Below are 19,870 nucleotides of genomic sequence, written 5' to 3' on the forward strand. Positions count from 1 at the left end.
GTTACAGAAATAATTACTGTATATTCTGAGAATCATATGAAGTACATAAATATACCCAGTTGGAAAATGCAGAGTTACTGATTACTGAAGCATGTGGCATTTAATTACCACTAGGATGTAAAGAGTTAAATGAAGACAATCAATATGCTGGATATACTGCATGCATTTAATGAAACAAGTGATACATTCAGAGTTTTGATTGGAAATTCTCGTTTTGAGAGAGGATAAATGAATGTAGGCAACTTAATAAAAAAGTTTTGAAGACATGCATTGGGCTAAACTATCTAAGTATAGAACTGAGAAGTGAAGTTTTGTGAACGAAACTTTTTTGTTAAGAAGCTGTAAAAATGTGGGGTAATATATTAAATCAGCTTGCTTATTTGTTATGAGAATATATTAGTATGATGAAAGACTCTGGGGTAACAAACCACATAAGGTGGATGAATGGTGAATGAACCATTTCTTCCGTGGTTAATTCACCATTCAGCCACCTGACACGGCTTGTTACCCGAGAGTCTTTCATCAACTTCTGTCGCCGCGAAAGCTTCACTTTATACAATACATTAGTATGACATTAATACATTAACATACTAACAAATTTTACATAGAGCAGAGTTCCTCCAGAGAGTCTATGGAAACTAGAGATTCATTTGTCTGTGTGAGTAATTTTCGTGTGAGCATTTATGACAGTGAGCTTCTTTCTGTGCGCAATTTTCGTGTGCGGTTTTGTCTTGTACGGTTTTGTCATGGAACCCATGTTCACAGAAGACTAATTCCCCTCCAAAAGCACAGGAATCCAGTTCAGACCGCTTCCCCCAAATTTCCTTAACTTTATACACACTGCAAGTTTTGCAACAAGCATTCAAAATGACTCAGATACAACAAGTAATAATATTTTTGTGGATTCTAAGAGATTTAGCCCATCTTCTACTTCTCCCATGATTCCCGGTGTCTTATGATTAATAATAATTCTGCAGAAGGAAACTTAATACGGTTACAGCAGAGAAAAAGGAAAGTAATAATTAAACAATCAAGCAGTTTTTAATTCTTCTCAAGACTGAAACATGGGAATCTGTTTAAAATGACAAAGGTATCAACAATTAATTTAACTCATGTTTGTATATGCTTGATTTGCTAGGCAAAATTGAGAATGTCTAGATTCCACAAATATAAAAATATCTTGCAAATATAAAAAAGATGTTATCTACAATAAAACAGTAATGATCTCAAAAACAAGAGCATTTTATACTAAATATTGTTAAATAGTGAATAATGTTATGAAAAGTCTAAAAAGCAGCATATCAGTAAACTCAGGTATAAAATAGAAACATGGAACATAATAAAAAGGGATGAATTTTCCTAGACATCTTAAATGTTAGTACTAACACCACTCAACAAGAATAGTGAATTAGCATGACAAACTACAGATCAATTTTACTATTAAGAAATTTTCCTTACATGATTGACGTTAGGTTATTTACAATAGGTTAAGATTTCCGTCTTCTGGGTTGTTGCGATGACGGAGGCAGTATGACCTCTGAAACGTTGGTTAACATCGACCAGACTACACAGCGCAACAACCCAGAAGACGGAAATCTTCATACTCACCGCTGTGAGAACTTCAAGTCTTACAATAGGTTAAGAAGTTGTAGGCATTCTAACAATATACTGAACCTAGTGCAATTTGGCTTGAAAATGTTTATCCACTGAAGATACAGCATTCAGACTAACAGACAATGTACTAAAATCTATTAACCACAAAAATTTATATTGGAGGAATATTCTATATTTCAGCAAAAGCTTTTGACTGTTGTTAACTAAATTACATTTTTATGGCATTCAAGAAATAACTGCAGAATGAGTCAGATCCTTTATAACAGGTAGGAAACAAAAGGTTGAAGTAAAATCAAATAAAAATAATCAGAATTTTTTTCTCAAACTGGAGAAAAATTAAATACTGCAGTACAACAATAGAACAATTGATTTTCATAATATATGTATATATATATATATATATATATATATATATATATATATATATTACTTTCCTCCAACAGCAAATAACTTAACAAAATCCATATGATGATAAAATGTTTAACAAATAATTCATCACAACATGTTTTAAGTATTGGTTATAATAGGAAGTTTATTCACTCTAATGTTTTATAATCACAAAATAATACATGTCGCTCTGTGATCACTACATTAAAAACAGTACAATATATACCACATTAACTCGTATGTAACACACACCCATGTTTCTGGATTTGAAAATTAAAAAACTAAGTATTTGTATATATCATGTTTAAAAATAAATAGTGAACAAAAAAAAAAAAAAATGATTATGAAATACAAGAAGTCTGAGGGTTATGGTATTTTATAAAACTGACCTAGACGCATTCATATTTAAAGTCAGTCAGATGGTGGCCATTCTTTTACAGCAATGCAAATGCAAAACTCATTGTAAAACACTGTTGGCAAACCCCATTTATCTGCATACATCTTCTGGTTTGTTGGTTTTAGTGTGTTGCACTAACAAATGGACCCTACTTACAGGTAACAGGAAATTGAGTAACACCATAAGTTTCAAACTACAAGTTCTACCAACATGCAGACAAACATGGCTAAAGACTTGCAGGTCATAAATTTGATGAGATCAAACAGTGTTTTAGGCAATGTTGTAAACAAACTGAGAATGTTAGGGAATGCAATAAAGGAAAGTAGGCATTTCACAGTAAGCAAAGCACCTTCTTTCAAATTGTAGATGAACTGTGCTTATGCCATGCAATAACGAACTCATGTGGTTTCTTCTTAAGGAGAGATTTAAATTCATATAAGGTATCATGAATACCATTCATGGACTGTGAAAATTGCTATGATTTCATATCCGCACCCATAAATAAGCATGCTCTTAACAGAAACATTTTGGGGCTACACGTTTGAATACAAAATACAAAATTTGAATGGCACTTGCCAGTTCTTCCTTTCCACCATTTTGCTCCAAACTGAAGTATAGATTCTGTTGCTAAATATTAAATTAAACTTTGCATTAAACCTTGGACTAAAGAAGATAGTGAATCTAATAAAAATGTGCTTAAATGAAACCTGTAGCAAAATATTTATCTGACTCATTTTCAATCAAGAACAGCCTGAAACAAGGTGAAACGCCATTAAGAAAGTCTGAGATAGGCAGCGGGGTTTGCAATTGAATGGGACACATCAGCTGTTGGCATATGCTGATGATGTTAATTTATTTTTACTAGAGGCTAGTAGATAGGTGGGGCCAGAAGTAAATCAAGAAAAATCTAGGTACATGTTAGCAGGAAAAATCATATTAGGGTGGGTGATAAATCCTTTGAAAGTGTAACAAAGTTCAAATATTTGGGAACAACAATAAGAAATCAAAATGATATTCATGAGGTAATTTGGAGGAGACTACATTCTGAAATGCTTCCCACTTCCAGTTCAAAATATTTGTCTTCCTGTCTGATTTCTAAAAACCTGAAGATTAAAGTATACAAAACAATATTTCTTCCTGTTGTTTTGTATGGTTGCAAAACTTGGTCTCTCACTTTGAGGGAGGAACATAGATTGCAGGTGTAGAATCTGCTGACAGGTCCCATAGCCTATCCCAACAATGTCGCACAAGTCGTTGATGGTACGATGTCGATCTTCGTGAATGGCCTGCCGAATCTTCGTAACATTTTCGGGCGTTGTGCTCGAAGATGGTCGTCCAGAACGCTCGTCATCATCGACAGAGGTTCGGCCATTTTTAAAACGTGAATGCCACACAAACGTTTGTGCACGACCCATTGCGGACTCCCCAAATGCTTGCTTTAGCATTTCATAGGTTTTCGTAGCCGTTTTGGCGAGTCTTTGGCAAGAGATTCAGGCAGAATCGCAGATGGTGCTTGACAGGCTGACAAAGAAAGATTCCCAGGGATGCTTCCAGGCTTGGCAGCGGCGCTGGGATCGTTGTGTTCACTCCCAGGGGAACTACTTCGAGGGTGATGGATGAATTTAATACCTGAGATAAGTGTACGGGTTTTTATACGCGCAGCCTGGAAACATTCCGATCACACCTCGTATATTGTATACTATGGACACTGAATAACTTTTTTATAATTAGGAAAAACTGACATAAATAAAGATCCAACACATGTTACTAATATCAACACTAACAACCACAATATTTTTTACATTTTCTACATTTATACCGCTTTTCAATTATTACAATATCAATGCTGACGAAGATAAAGAATCCACACATTTTAATAATTGTTACGTCGTACTAGATTTTTGGTTGGAATTAGAGAAGAAACTCAAATTTTATATACTATTGACATTTATACCACTTTATAATAATTATATTATCAATAACAATGTAGATAAAATTCAACTCATAAAAAGAATACAACACTGAAAACCACTATACATTTTATATACTATATTAACAGTAAAAAATTACCAGTCTCCAGTTATTAAATTCTGCAATTAGTTACACTGGCACAATAGCCGAGAAAATATGAAAAACACTTATCAGTAATAATTTACATTACACTGTGTTACATATTCCTGAGAGTATTTACAAATCACATTCTTACATATGATTAAATAATTTTTAATTTAACATTATTTGATTTCTATTAAGCACATTAAATTATAGTTTGTGCAATTTAAACAGAATTCGTAAATGTGAAGCAATGGAGTTAAGCCTCTAAAAGTTTGAACCTTCTCTAATACATACAAAGACTTGGAGGGACAGAACTTGAAGAGCACACTCTGAATTATGTTAGTATATCCCCACCTCAGAAGTCATCAAGTCTGTGACATGGCAATACCAAGTTTCACAAAAATTAGAAAGTTAGTCTGTAACATCAATGTCTGAATCTGAAATCGGGGGCAGATGGACAAACACATTAATTTCAACTATAAGATTCTGAAGAAAGAATCAAAATTCTTCAAAAGTGACAGGCATTCATGGCAGCTTTGAAAATACCACTGCCCTTAAATAAATTAATTCTATGAAAAATTTGATGATATTTCACTAGAAGAATCTTAGAAATGAACAGCATTCCATAGTTATTTTTAAATTTCATGTGTCATTATTATACATAGTGATATATGTGTTTGTCCTTCAAGACCTTCATTCATTACTTGCGTAACTCATGATAACTTACAATCAGAAGTCACTTTCAGTTTACTCATAGAAATGGCCGTATTATCACACACTGAACATTTCAGCAATGAAAGAGTGGGAAAATTTTAAGGGATTAAATCAATTTATATTCAAGTGATCTAAATCAAATACTTATCATTACTAGAGAGAGCAATGATCTGCTTGTTGCAATATGAATCACTGAATAAGAAAAACAAAATATTTGAACAAAATGTGAAAACCACTAACCGTTGGTTTTAATTTGCAGTGCAACAACGGTATTCTCTAGATATGGCCTGACAAACAAATCTTTTGGAAACTCTTGAGGCTCTAGGAAAAAAGATACTTGAGGTAGGCACTGTGAAAATATACCCATATAATAAAAAGTTTTATTTTTGTTGTGAAAAGTCAAGAAGATCTCAGTTTAGTTTCTGTCTTGATGGTGTCAAAACTAGAGTCCGCTTCTTAAATCTAAGCTCACGCCACTTTCTGCCTCAGTGCAATGGGAACAGTTCAAGATGAAGCAGCGTTTCTTCTGGTTTGCTTTAAACAAATAATTTATGATAATGCAATGTAAGCTTTCTCCTGGATATGGTAGAAAACCATCAGTTCATAAAACAATTTCTTATTGAAATTTGGTATTACCAGTTTAAGGAAACTGGTAATGTTTTAAGATGGAAATTCACTGACAGGTCTGGTGTATGAAAAATGTAAGACAGTCCTGTAGACGAAGCCCCAAGAAATCAGCCATGCATTAGAGCTTGGTGGTGGGAATATCAGAGACCGCAATCTGAAATTCTTTACATAAGACTAGTTTGTATGTTATCCAGAATGGTACATAATGGCATTGACATAGATATACAAGTAGTTCTCACTCTTTAAATGGGTGACCTGGAAATGTAGGGATAAGGTGCTGGATTCTTGAGCCAAAAATCCAGGGTTTAAGACTGGTTGGACCCAATGTAGCGTTTTGACATGCCTTCCTATTTCTCATTTCTGACCAACTCCGTGAAACAGAGTCCTTACTGTAAAGCTTATTGTCATCCTGATAGTAAATTCTGTTTCTCACAGAAGTCGAACATTCACTTCTGTTTTCACAAGAGCCCATCACTGGACTCCATCCCGAACCAGATGTTTCCAGTCCATACTTCAACACCCTTAATCCAATCTCAACCAAGGTTTTGTAAATATTGCAAAATCAAAAACTTTCATCATGAATCATTAAGCTGTAAGCTCTCTCTATTGGTCGTTATCTTTGCCATCAACCTATCACTAGAAAAACATCTATATTTCGCTGCCAAATTTTCATTTTCACTAAATAAATCTGGTACTAGTGTCACAATAAAGAACAGAAGTTCACTGGTGGAGGTACTAGATTCGTTCCTTTACAATAGATTTTTTAAATTTCTTCGAAGCAAGTTGAAATGTGTGAAATTCGTGCAAGGACTGCAGGCATAATTTCAAATGTTGTGCCCCTTCTAGAGACATGCCAGAGCAGCCGCTTATATCCAGGTACTTCAGATTGCTACATCTCTGTCCAATTGCTGTAAGGCTTGCATCTGTCAGCTTCCAGCAGCGCTGCAAAGGAGATCGTACCCATTATTTAGCACTTGCAACAGATAACAATCACACTGCTATGTATCAATGAGCCGGGATAGCTCAGTCAGTATAGTGACTAGCTACGGGCAGGACGATCGGGGTTCGATCCCCGACGGGGGCACAGGATTTTTCCTCTGGCCTCTGCGTCCAGACCGGCTCTGGGGCCCACCCAGCCTCCTCTACAATGGGTACCGGGGTCCGTTCCCTGGGGTAATGCCGGCCGGGGCGTGATGCTGACCACTCACCCCCATCTAGTGCCGAGGTTAAGGAAGAGAGGAGCTATACCTCCACTCACCCCAAGCGCCTACATGGCATATAGTGGGACAAACTTTACTGCTATGTATCAATTATCCAGAGAAGTTTGAAGAAAATTGTAAACATATCATAAGACAGTTGCTTGCGTACTGTCCACGATAAACATAATGCCATCACTGAACAGTAATGAAATGCAAAATTGTAATATTTCACAGAATAACAATTACATATTGTCTTATGATAAACTCCTTCATTTGGTATTCAATGTCACTGGGGATTTTCCATATCCCCAAATGGTAATTATTTTTAAATACTTTATTTTTATATGGTTTTTATTTGGAAGATACTTTTATGAGGAGATTTGTAATGTATCACTGTGAAACTTTAATTTGATAACCCATTATGATCTATCACAGATTCTACTCTTAAAATGTTTTATTTATTTTATCAATTGTGATTGAAAATACTTTGTTTAGTTTCAGATCTGAAGAACTTCTCTATAAAACATATTTTATTAAAATAATTTGATAATCTGAAGTAATCGTGAGGAACCACAGAAATACAATCCTGGGTTCTCGCTTATTAACTTTATCAGCATGTGTATGTGCCAAGTTAACTAGCTTGATATAAAGTGACATATACCTGCAATTCAAGATGTTTCAGTCTCGACAAATGATTCACAAGTTCAATAATGCCACTGTTTGTGATTCTGTTACAAGAGTTCATTTTAAGGGTTTCAATGCTTGGGTTCTTTGTGGCCAGATCTGAGATGCCTGCATCTGTTACCTGAAAGCAGAATGTAAAATGTACAAAAAAAGAAGTTGTCAGTGGAACCACGGTTCCGGAGAATTTGACCTAAATACGTCCATACGGAAAGGAAGTTTATATATTGGCTTTATTCTAAATATTTCCTTTATACATCCTTTACAATCGAGATAATTTTGATTAAGATATTGCTTATTTAACTTGAATTAGTTAAGCTGGTAGCTGAATGTAATGTAATGAAATGTAAGGTAAGATAATCATCCATCTTGTACGTAGTATGACGCAACAACAGATTACTTAACAATTATTATATAAGATAAGTACATGTGATATTGTAAAATGTTTTTAACAGCACAAAATTATCTACTCCACGACGCACTTCTTCTACAAGCAATTCACAGTTCAACTCTCTCAGGATTGTTGATGGCTGTAATGTAACACAAAAATGTCGAGTTAACAGATGATGTTTCCTAGGTAACATAATAATGAACTTACACTTTTTCGTAACACATTCTTGCCAAATGACCCTTCCTTATAGACGTATTTACGTCAAAATAGCATTTAAAATTTTGTAAATGATCATTTTTAACAAGCCCCTTGTCATTCTGTGCAATTTTATCAAAAGCGAAGGACTTGGTGGTTGAGAAGAAAAGGTAAGATATTATTAAAACCAAATAGAAGCAAGACATATTAAATTTCCTGATGAAACTAACCTGCGGGCAGTCACTCAGATTTAAAAGTCGAAGTTCAAGAAAACTAAAGGCATAGTTAAGGCTGAAATCTGTGATTCTCTTGCAGCCACACAAATCTAGTTCTTGCAAACCTGAAGGAAAAAATAAATAATTACCATAAATCAGTTTTTCTGATGATATCCTTAAATTACATGATCAAACAAAAGTCTGTATTAAAACATTAACATTTTCTGCATACCTTTCAATCTAACAATCGAGAAACCATTATCAACTTCTTCTCCTCTTGTTTTCAACCCCATCCCTGTGATTCCAGCATCTGTTACTTTCTCACACATTGTCAGTTTGAGGGATCGAAGCCACACTTGGTGTTGGAAAATGGCCTGAACAGACATGTCTGTCACTGCTCTGGAACTCCATCCAAGGTCAAGATATATAAGCCTAGGAAGGTTCTCTGCTATAAGACACAAAGTTCCCTCACCGAAGGAGAGTTCAGTAAGATTAAGTCGTTGCAACTGCAGATTTACAGAGGAGCAAAGTCCCCTCTCAATGCCCTCACCTGATACCTCATCACATTCTGACAGGTTTAAATTTACTAATTTCTTGAGATGACTAAGTTCTGAAATGCCTGTGTCTGTTATGGCATAGCAGAACTCTATATTGAGCGTCAAAAGGTTCTTTAGGTTGTGACAGATAGCTATGAGAGAAGGATCACCAATGCCATGACAATAACCTAGATTTAATTCAGTGAGACTCTGTTGGTACTCTGTGAGTCTGAGTATGCCTTCATCGTTCAGCTGTTCACAAAATTTAAGATGAAGTGTTTGAAGATGTAGTTCTGGTACTTCTGCTAGTTGTGACAATGCTGCATCATCAATGTCCGTGCTACCAAATCTCAACTTTCTAATCTTCCGTGCTTTTGACACAATGTGTTGTAATATATTATTGAATGTCAGAACTCTTTCTGATGCCATTGTGTAGCCAGATTCTAACATGTCACCAGGGTAATGTTTCTTACACACCTCAAAATTGAAACAGATCTGACATCCTCTCAATGACAGATCTTCCAAATTGGAAGCAATTGCCATAAATCTAATGAAAAGGGCATCTGACAAACATGAATTTGGATCAAGTCTTAGCTCCCTAAGTTTGACAAGAGTGTTACTAAGCAGAATAACATCAGATTTCTGCTCCAGAACCCTTCCTGACTTTAAAAGTTTATTACACCAACTCACATCGAGAGTTTTTAAATGTGAGCACTTTAATAAAATATCTATAAAGGTCTTTTCTGATATATCACAACGAGCTATGGAAAGAGACTGCATTTGTGGACAGAATCTATCCCAAAATTTGGTTAACTTTCCTCCTAGTTCTACATTTATGAATGCAAAATGCATAAATGTTCCAAGACTATTTTCGAAGACTTGTAGTGGTCTAGTGAGGTCACCACGCAATACCACTATTTCATTGCTATGCAGTTTGAGGTATTTTGATGCATTATGCCACAAATGACACACTTGCGAGGCATTTATTCTGTCTGACAAAGGCAGGAACTCCAGGATGTATATTATAATCTGGAATATGAAAACAATTTAAAATATAACAAGGCAACGAAAAAAAATTGTTTTAGTAGAATGTTTTTAAGAGGTGACCACATAAGCTTTAACTTTCTAAAGACGAAAAATTAAAGCACACGTCACAATAAAAGATTCAAGATCATAAACTACATAATCTTATGCATAACTGATTAGATGCCACTGCAGATGTTGAGAATCCTTACCTCAATGGGAAGTTCAACAAATTCATCGCTTTCAGTACTTCGATGTCTTCTCTCACTTGAGATTGTTATGAAGGACTGCATGTCAGATTGCTGTGTGTGTGGGTGTAATGTCTGAAATTAATGCAATTAACACGAATACTTTTTCAAGACCTTCAACATTGTCGTTTGCTATACCAGCTGATTTATCTAACTAGAGCAGAGCGCTCCTTTCGGAGTTCCTCTGGGGTCAAGTGTTTAAAACGCAACCAACCCCCCACTTGCAAATCTTCGTCTTAAAATCGATCATAAAGTCAGTTTTCATAATAGTTTTCGTAATCGTAATATATCGAATGAGTATCAGTTTACCTTGTTGGAGTTGTTAGAGTTGGTACTTCAAATACTTGATAACGTCTTCTTTCACTTTTGTGATGTTTTAGGCGAACTGTCAGTCAATATTCAAGAATGCGATGTGCTGCTGGAGCAGTGATAATGCGACTGGCTTGATAGTTTTTGATTCCTTTGTTGTGAAGCGTTACTTGTTAACTCGGCATTGTTGTGTTGTACTCGGCATTGTTGTGTAACACAACAATGCCTAGTAAGCAAATATCTGTTGACATTGTTGATGACGTCATTTTTTTACGACGAGGAATCACAAATTTTTATAGTCTAGGGCAGAACGCTCTTTTCGGAGCTACTCGGAGGGGTTGGTCAAGTTTTTAAAAAGCAACGAACCCCTTCTGGGGGGTTGGTTGCGTTTTAAAATCTTGTGTAAGAAACTAAACTAAACCCCCCGAATGGAGGGTTAAAACACTTGACCAACCCAACCCCTCCTTCGGGGGGGTTGGTTGCGTTTTAAAATCTTGAGTAAGACACTAAACTCGGCATTGTTGTGTTCCACAACTATGCCGAGTTTGTTTATAGTTGACATTGTTGATGACGTAATTTAATGACGACGACGAAATCACAAATTTTTATAGTAGATAAGAAGATTGCATATTACGTATGTGGTTTAGTTTTATATCATCAGATGGCATGGCTGATGCTATGATTCAAACATTACCCGCTAGATGTCTCGTACATGAGACATTGATGAAAGCGTTTGTTCTGGCGTGAAGGTTGTGAATACCTTAGGGGAGTGGTTTTCAACCTGGGGTACGCGTACCCCCAGGGGGTTCGCGAAGACATGTTTGGGGGTTCGTGTAATTTAAAAAAAATATATATTATTTTATGATATACACTGAATAATCAGTAATGTAATTTATTTAATTTATTTTAGATGTAGATTATATACTATTTATAACTTGAATTATATACCAACAACTTTGGGGGTACAAAAAATGGTTGAATACCACTGCCTTAGGGGACCTGCCCAACAACAACGTTAGTGAGTGCGCCCGCATACTCGCTTTTGTTCAATCCTTGGGGTGAAAACAACTCCCTACCAACTGGAAAAGCTAATTGTTACAGGAAACGTGCAGTCTCACAGACTGACTGACGACGAGCAGACAAGGCAAACAGCTGATCGCCCACAACTCGTCATGCCATATCGTAAATTGCCTCGACGACTACAACGAAACATCGTTAGCGTTTAAAATTAGTCAGGAAATAAATGGACACTTTGACTTGTTTTTCAATTTTATCCGCCCTGTCTTCATTTCGACTATAAATGACATTAAACATCTCAGTTTTTAAAATCCACGTCGTTACAGACGAAATTCAACCAAACAAAAACATGTCAAGAAACGTCAGTGACAGTTAATTTGCATCAAAGTAATAGGTGTAATCTGCTACTATTAAAGCTGCTTTTGAGTGGTCGTTTAACTGAAACTAACAGAAAAACAAATGGTTGTGAGAGCTGTGGTGGTGTTTGTGGTTAGAGTATACATACGATGCACTGATTGTTTCGTTCATGTTACGTTATCTTCTTCTTCTTCTACTACTATAAAAATTTCTGATTCCCCGCCGTCGTCAATTAATTTGTCGTCAAAAAATTACATCAAACAATGTTACGTTAATATTTGTTTACTCGGCACAACAATGCCGAGTAAACAAATAACAATTCACAAGCACGAGAACACCAACTACCAAGACAGTCGCATGATCACTGCTCCACAAGCAGCACATCGCGTTCTTGAAAATGAAGACTTGACTGACAGTTGGCCTGCGAACAGCGACGTAAAGAACTAAAATATCAGAACTATTTAAGAAATGAAGAAAAGTGAAAGAAGACCAACACCAACAAGGTAAACTGATACTAATAATACTACTCATTCGATATATTACGATTACGAAAACTATTATAAAAGCTGACTTTATGATCGATTTTAAGACGAAGATTTGCAAGGGTGGAGTTGGACGTAGAAAGTTGTCTGACCAAGAAGAGTTGGCCACTGAACAGCGACGCAAGGAACTAATACATCAGAAGCGAAAGAAGATTTACATTGATAAACGAGACCATATTAACAATACACGTTGGTTGCGTTTCAGACACTTGACCAACACCCTTAACATAGAAACGGGAATTGTGGTGGGAGCCTCGACCATTCAAACTAGGGTCTGTTGCTGCTGATGAGAGGTTATCCCGTCAGGCAACTTGTCACAAGAATTTCGTTGGTTGGTTGGTTTTCTGGGGTTTGATCCAAGAGTGGGAGGGGTCGGTTCGGCTGCAGGCCTCGGTGGCTTGGGGGGGGGGGGGGGAGATCACTTCAGCTAATAGCCTCCGTGATCGGGGGTGGCGGGCCGTGCCACTGTTGAATTATATCCTGGCATTCGCCTTACAGCTGAGGAAAAGCACGGAAAACCTCAGTCAGTGTAGCCGAGTGGACAGACCATTCGTTGCGCTGATTTGGCCGTCTTTTGGGGGCAGCCTCGGCCTGCCTGCTAAACATCAGTCCCCCTCGGTTGCCCCTGGGTAACCTCTGACAGCCCTTGTTCGGCACGAGTGCCAATTGATTTGCCGGACTAAGGGGTTCCCCACACCAGCTAACTTCGAGTCAAAGCTCTCGGTCAGTGCTCTGATGTGGTCGACGAAGACCGTGATCCCCAAATCCTCGTGAATTTGCCTGTTACTAACGTACCAAAGCGCGTTGGACACTTGGATTGTAACATTTGAAGATTTAGAACGTGGCCGCAAACAGTTGACCTCCAGATCGGGCATGCGTAGTCCATCATAGGACGGACGAGCTGCTTATAAAGCAGCACACCGTTCTCGATGGACAGGCCCCTTCTCTTATTAACCAGCGGGCCTAGCACACCCAATCGTTGCATCCTCTTCTTTCCCACCTGGATGACGTGCGCAGACCAGGTAAGCCCGGTATCAAGGCTGTCCGAGAAACTGCATTGCTCTGGGCTGTTGAATGCGTCTCCTCGCCGTAACGAAGAGAACCGCGATGATCTTCGAGACGTTGATAGCAATCGTCCAGGTCCTGAGACAGAGCCAGAGCCAGAGAAAGATATAGTAAATACCACGCAGTTGCCGCTATAAAAGTGCTTGGAGAATTGGAACTGTTATTAGAAGATAAATTTGGTTTCTTTAACAAGAACATCAATGCCCATGTAGTGCAACACAGTTTTCTGATTTCTTTTAGGACTTCCTCAAAAAAGTAATACTATAGTGTGTGTGTTGTGTGCTGTGTATATTATGCAGTCAATCCCAAAAAAAAAGTCTGAAGCTTGCAGACGAACATTTAAAGCAGAAAACTGGTTATGCACAAGAGAATTATCCTCTGACCTTCCTGCCACCTCATTTGCATGTATCAGTTGTTACAATTTATACAAATTCCAGATCATCCATTTGCAAGGATGAACCGTTCTTTCTTTCTTCCTTACTTTCTTGAATAACCTCTAAACAGAGATGTACAGGACCAGAACTAATATTTCTGTGTTTGTATATTGGAATTAAAACAAGCAGACTGATTTACTATTTCTGACAACAGCTGGACTTATTCCACTGAAGAAGAACTGCATGGTTCCAGTTACTGGGGAAGATTTTCAACGTATGGTGGTGGAGGATATTATGAAGACCTGTCACTCGACCGTATTGAAACAATTGAGAAATTGCTTACCTTGAAGATTAATCAGTGGGTTACAAGAGGAACTCGTGCCATTTTCCTTGACTTTATTGTCTATAATGCAAATATCGATGCAATCTTAACTTTGAAGTAAGTTCTCACTTTCAATTTCTTACCTTAACGGAGATATTTATATTTCTTGTAATGTTCTTTGCCATCCGGAGAGTCCAGGAGAATCAGGTAGGGCATGTCACACCAACTTTACTCCCTCCTGGACCCACTTCTGCCATAAGGAAGTTAAATGACACAGACAGTGCAAATGGTAATTATGCTAATTTGAGTGAGAGTATAAATACAATGAAGAATCTCTTATAGGCTGTTTACATGCTAATAAAGAAACTAGTTTACAAGTCAACATAAATACACGTACAAGAATGAGCAACACAGTCATAATTATGTTCAATATCTTTAATATTAACCATAGGATGGCCATCCCTATCCACGTATTAACATCACATATCTGGAAAATTTATTTTAAGTTTGTATCAGTACGATGTAACTTCTGTTTTTTCATGAAGATCATATCAAATGCTATACCAGTTTTCCAAAAATGGCTCACTGTACAAAAATAATCATACACAACATAAAATATAGATCTCATTCAGAGCTACTGTTTTAATTTGAATCATTTTTCAATGCAGTAAATATTTAATTAGATACAACAAAAAACAAATTATGACTATATAATCTAACATCTGTGGTGTGAAATTTCCTGCACTAGATCTCCAGTGAATGAACATCAAGACCATTGAGATACTACAGTAATACTAAGATTAATCAGCCCCATGAAGCAAAGTCTTTCTTGATAAGCTAATATTTGCTTAGCTAGTCAAGAAATTCTCTGCCATTTATGGAACAATTTGTATTTTTCATTAATTAATTTATTTTAAGGTCCATATTATATATGGGCCTAAATGCATGTATGAGCATTATAACTAAAACATATCTTGTTAGTACCACGCGAGAGTACAGCTTAACCAATCGGTGTTTACTGATCTTCTTTATGTCTTTATTAACAGGCTTGTTTTTGAGAAAGCACCAATAAGAGGAATCGTTACATCATCTTATCGCAGGATAGTGAAGCTCCATCATTATGTGACCACATATGACTATTTTGTCGCAGTCTGTGAATGCATGTTCGTAGCGTTCACATTTTTCTACACCATGAAATTTGTGGTCTTAAAGCACGAAGACCTACACCCTTTATGGTATACTTGGGATCTGACCATTCTTGCGGTAAGATTCTCTACTGTGCTTTGAGATAGTATAGATTGAGTAAAAGTGGTATTGCCTTGAACCATTTCATATTGACATTAACAGTTAAGATACAAGAAGTAAATTTCTAAGATGCTCGTTGGTGTTTAAAAGACGTGATTTACAAACTACACTTTCTTTCCGATTTTACTACCCCTTAATATTTATGCCATTTGCATGTAATCATGAACATGATGTCAAAACATAAAGGGAAGGTGAAGTTAATGCATTTTAACTTCAGTACCAAATGGAGATGATTGATTAGTCTGATGCTCCTTCCACTTTACCCCAGAAACCACTGGACAGGACACCGTGTGGACCCCAGAATACTTTTGATGTATTAGTAAAGAAATCTTTACACCTCCCTGAAACAGAACTGTGCTGATCGTGATCTAAGTGACAAGCAGCCACACTTTGTTCTTTGCCCCGCCCTGCCTCATCATACTGGCACTTACAGAAACTTAATTAACCAACTACTTCATCTGTATCGGTCGGCCACTTTCACGTATGAACTTGACAAACAAAGAATAATATGTAGAGCTTTTCTATTCCAGACAGACACTCTCTGAGTTCTTTCTGTCAACAAATAAGCATCTTCAGAATACTGGAAGCAACTTATTCCTTTTATGAATGTGAATAATAAATATCAGTAAAATTAGTAAAACTAAGGGATTTTTAATGTTTGTGTCTTTTAAGGAAAGACTATAATGCAGTGCAATACTGTTGCTTGAGATACACACTTAAGGAGAGATTTAAATTCATGTAAGGAATCAGGAATACCATTGATGGACTGTGAAAATTTCTATGATTTCATCTCCGCACACATAAATAAACATGGTATTAACAGAAACATTTTGGGGCTATACGTATGAATACAAAATTTAAAATTTGAATGGCACTTGCCATTTCTTTCCATCATTTTTCTCCAATTTGAAGTATAGATTTTGTTGTTAAATATTAAATTAAACTTGGATTAAAGAAGCTAGTGAGTCTAATAAACATGTTCCTAAATGAAACCTGTAGTAAAATTCGTATAGTTAAATATTTATCCGACTCATTTTCCATCAAGAACAGTCTGAAACAAGGAGATGCCTTGTCTCCATTGCGCTTTGACTTTGCGTTAGAATACGCCATCAGGAAAGTCCGAGATAGGCAGCGGGTTTGCAATTCAATGGGACACATCAGCTGTTGGCATATGCTGATGATGTTAATTTACTTTTACTAGAGGCTAGTAGATAGGTGGGGCCAGAAGGAAATCAAGAAAGATCTAGGTACATGTTAGCAGGAAAAATCATATTAGGGTGGGTGATAAATCCTTTGAAAGTGTAACAAAGTTAAAATATTTGGGAACAGCAATAAGAAATCAAAATGATATTCATGAGGTAATTTGGAGGAGACTACATTCTGAAATGCTTCCTACTTCCAGTTCAAAATATTTGTCTTCCTGTCTGATTTCTAAAAACCTGAAGATTAAAGTATACAAAACAATATTTCTTCCTGTTGTTTTGTATGGTTGCAAAACTTGGTCTCTCACTTTGAGGGAGGAACATAGATTGCAGGTGTTTGAGAATAGGGTGTTGAGGAGGATATTTGGGCCTAGGAACATAGACAATGGGACATGGAGAAAACTGCACAAGATCAACTTAAAAATTTATACTCCTTCCCCAGTATTTTCAGGGTGATTAAGTCGAGAAGAATGAGATGGGCAGGGTATGTACCGTGCGGGGATGGGGCAAGAGGTGTGCTCTGGGTATTTATCCAGTAGTCTGAGGGGAAGAGACCACAGGGGAGACCTAGACATAGATGGGAAGATAATAACAGGTGGGATATATGGGAGATAGGAGTTGAAGGTGACTGGATTTTGTTGGCCTAGGACAGGGACATGTGGAGGGCTTTGGTTAATTTGGTGATGAACCTTCAGGTTCCGTAAGCCATCTTGTTAGTTAGTCAGTCACTTATTAAACTTAGAATGAATAGGCATATGCTGCTTCCTCCCTAGTTTCTTCTCAGTACATTTACATAATTGTCTTCTCATTCTGTTCATTATTCAGTAACTGATGCATTTCAATAAGTTAAATAATTAAATAACCTACAGACTATCTGTTAAAATTTTCTTTTTATTCAATGGGCAATTCTGCACGAATGGCGTCTAATGCACTTAATCCTTTGAGTAATTGTAATTCTGTGCTTCTGTTCTTTCTTCCTCAGTACGCCTATCCTATTATATTCTTCAGAATCTATAACCATATGGTTATTGAACCACAAATAATTCAACTTTTTGCTGAGGAGAAGTTTACAAACTTTAAATCCTTTGGTTTGTATCAAGAAATTTACAACCTTGCAACTGGTCTTCTCGTAATTATAACGTGGTTTAAAATTTTCAAATACATCCGTTTCGACACCATATTCCAATCCAGCTTGACGTTTAATAGGGTAAGTGTATACCTAACTTTGTTATTCTGCAATTTTGGTATTATTTCTAATTGATATTGATTTTAAAGTTGTTACCAGATCTTAATGAGATGATATTGACGTAACTTCATAAATATAATTGTATTTTATGCCTCTCCTTTTTGTTTTACAGTGCTGCGGTTATATTGCTGTCTTTTCAGTTTTCTTCCTCATTCATTATGTCACATTCTTACAGATTGTGTACGAACTGTATTGAACACAGGTATGTTTCTATATATGTATATGAGCATGCATGGGCATGTACACATGTGTGCATGTGTATAATGATGGGATGTTATCTTATATGATTAAGCAAACTACGCACTCAGAAATGTCCAACTTTGACAGTTTACAAAAGTGTGAAGGTGTGTATGGGAAAAATTGACCTTGAATTATTTAACCCTAAGAATTCTCAAAAATGAATAGAAATGTTCAACATTGTATTGTGCAAAATATACAAAACATTTATATAAATGTTGTTCATTTTCAAGGTGGACAAGTAGATTTCAGCGGGAGCAGATAAAATGAAGAAACTTTACTTGGCAATAGATAGAAAAGTTATTGAAGTGGCACATTTAAAAGAAATAATTGAAAAAATGCAAAACAAGAAGCTTTGCTGCTCAAATCTAAAAGTTGTGATGGTGCGTTTTTAAAATAAGAAGTTTTTTGGATGTTATCCATCGTGTAATCACAAAATTGCATGACGTTTCGGAGATGGGACTAATTGGTCTGGAGAGTGATTTGCTCTATCAATTGGGCCCAACTGAGTAGGTACACCTGAAGGCAGAATGTCATGCAATTTTATGATTTTATTAGACGATGGAAAACATCCAGAAAACTTTTTATTTTAAAGAGGCTTAGTTTCCAAGCCCAACATGTATCCTGCGATGCACGTATTACACAGTTGGAGTGTGCCTTTGGGGAGAGATAAGGTCGACATGCCATCACACCAACACACAAATAAAGATGTGAAATTCTGCAAAATTAGATTGTGCTACTGACAAGCGTTACTGCTTCTGGTTTCCAAACACTGACTTTGAGACAACTTCAGCATTACCAGTATAGAAGTGTATGAAGTTAACAAATTCTAACTTTGAAGATGACTCCCTTCAGAGATGTTGCTGTACATAGAAGTTGCGTGATGTTTCAGATGGCTTACTGCCTCTACCTGTATTACCGTGAGCCACACCAATGGACTGAGAACAGAGATAGGAAGGGAGCAACTGGGAGAAGGGGCAAACCACGGTGAAATTATAGGATACAGAACATACAGACTTCATAGGATTAAAGAAGAAGCCATATTATTGTTTGGACCACCAAGGAAAAAAGTTCCACAAGCAATGGTTTTGAGACCATAGATGGGATTTCCAAGAAAGGGTCATATTAAAAGTGACATTAAGAGAAACCAGAGTTGTGGAAAAGATTGAAATATAGGAACTACAAGGGAAAGACCACATGCTGTGAATAGACGTCAAGATTTATAAACATTGCATATCACTATAGACCTAGAGGACGAACATATTTCGGAGGATTAGAGCGGAGACCAGCTTGGTCGGTGTCTTTAAACGTATGTAGTTAACTTCCAAGAAATCCATTTGCTTTCGAAAGTGTCTTCATTTCTTTTAAAAAGAGAAGAATGTATTCTGCTGATTGTAATAAAAAGCAAACTTAGGTCGTTGTTGCATTAATACTATCCATGTTATTTGTTGTGTCCTAAACCATTCTTGCAGTGACACATCCGAGGTAATGCAGGTTGAATACGTTGAGTAACCCAAGGAATAATGCACGTTGAGTATACCTGTAGAAACACTGATGACAGATCGTGTAGGTTGACACCTCCGTGAAAATACAACAGTCAGACAGACATGTA

General features: G+C 36.6%; 2 protein-coding genes across 6 annotated transcripts; one reads left to right on the top strand and one right to left on the bottom strand.

The window, feature by feature from the left end:
- Positions 1–4,605: 4,605 nt before the first annotated feature.
- On the bottom strand, positions 4,606–12,242 carry LOC147874787 (uncharacterized). Of its 3 annotated transcripts, none has more exons than XM_087343335.1 (7): positions 10,592–12,242; positions 10,247–10,357; positions 8,708–10,040; positions 8,491–8,600; positions 8,157–8,204; positions 7,655–7,798; positions 4,606–6,736 (listed from the first exon to the last, which is right to left on the bottom strand). In XM_087343335.1, exons 2-7 carry the CDS (start codon positions 10,325–10,327, stop codon positions 6,530–6,532), a joined length of 1,923 nt encoding a protein of 640 aa, XP_087199461.1. In that variant the 5' UTR covers positions 10,328–10,357; positions 10,592–12,242; the 3' UTR covers positions 4,606–6,529. The 3 variants fall into 3 exon arrangements, 2 of the variants coding, with proteins under 2 accessions (XP_087199461.1, XP_087199462.1); XR_015533739.1 differs by having other exon boundaries at positions 6,613–6,736; positions 8,102–8,204; XM_087343336.1 differs by lacking the exon at positions 8,157–8,204 and having other exon boundaries at positions 10,592–11,206.
- A 90-nt stretch (positions 12,243–12,332) lies between these two features.
- LOC110838768 (polycystin-2-like) lies at positions 12,333–19,693 on the top strand. Of its 3 annotated transcripts, none has more exons than XM_087343341.1 (6): positions 12,333–12,468; positions 14,161–14,385; positions 15,315–15,531; positions 17,758–17,982; positions 18,134–18,223; positions 18,492–19,693. In XM_087343341.1, exons 1-5 carry the CDS (start codon positions 12,434–12,436, stop codon positions 18,215–18,217), a joined length of 786 nt encoding a protein of 261 aa, XP_087199467.1. In that variant the 5' UTR covers positions 12,333–12,433; the 3' UTR covers positions 18,218–18,223; positions 18,492–19,693. The 3 variants fall into 3 exon arrangements, with proteins under 3 accessions (XP_087199467.1, XP_087199465.1, XP_087199466.1); XM_087343339.1 differs by lacking the exon at positions 12,333–12,468 and adding an exon at positions 13,542–13,682; XM_087343340.1 differs by lacking the exon at positions 12,333–12,468 and adding an exon at positions 13,542–13,682 and having other exon boundaries at positions 19,151–19,693.
- The last annotated feature ends 177 nt before the right edge of the window (positions 19,694–19,870 follow it).

The sequence above is a fragment of the Zootermopsis nevadensis genome, unplaced genomic scaffold (genome assembly GCF_977971745.1).
Source record: "Zootermopsis nevadensis isolate Lab colony 2312 unplaced genomic scaffold, Znev_1.0 Znev_ptg000005l, whole genome shotgun sequence".
NCBI classification, from domain to species: domain Eukaryota; kingdom Metazoa; phylum Arthropoda; class Insecta; order Blattodea; family Termopsidae; genus Zootermopsis; species Zootermopsis nevadensis.

Excerpts from the sequence above, each read along its gene's own strand:
- LOC147874787 (XM_087343335.1), bottom strand. The coding sequence starts at position 10,327 with ATGCAGTCCTTCATAACAATCTCAAGTGAGAGAAGACATCGAAGTACT. Across the intron at positions 7,799-8,156 it reads GTGAATTGCTTGTAGAAGAA|GTAACAGATGCAGGCATCTC; the intron begins GTGCGTCGTGGA and ends TTCTGCTTTCAG. Across the intron at positions 6,737-7,654 it reads TGAAACATCTTGAATTGCAG|CGCTGCTGGAAGCTGACAGA; the intron begins GTATATGTCACT and ends TCTCCTTTGCAG.
- LOC110838768 (XM_087343339.1), top strand. The coding sequence starts at position 13,582 with ATGCGTCTCCTCGCCGTAACGAAGAGAACCGCGATGATCTTCGAGACG. Across the intron at positions 13,683-14,160 it reads CAGAGCCAGAGAAAGATATA|CTGGACTTATTCCACTGAAG; the intron begins GTAAATACCACG and ends TTCTGACAACAG. Across the intron at positions 17,983-18,133 it reads CCAGCTTGACGTTTAATAGG|TGCTGCGGTTATATTGCTGT; the intron begins GTAAGTGTATAC and ends TTTGTTTTACAG.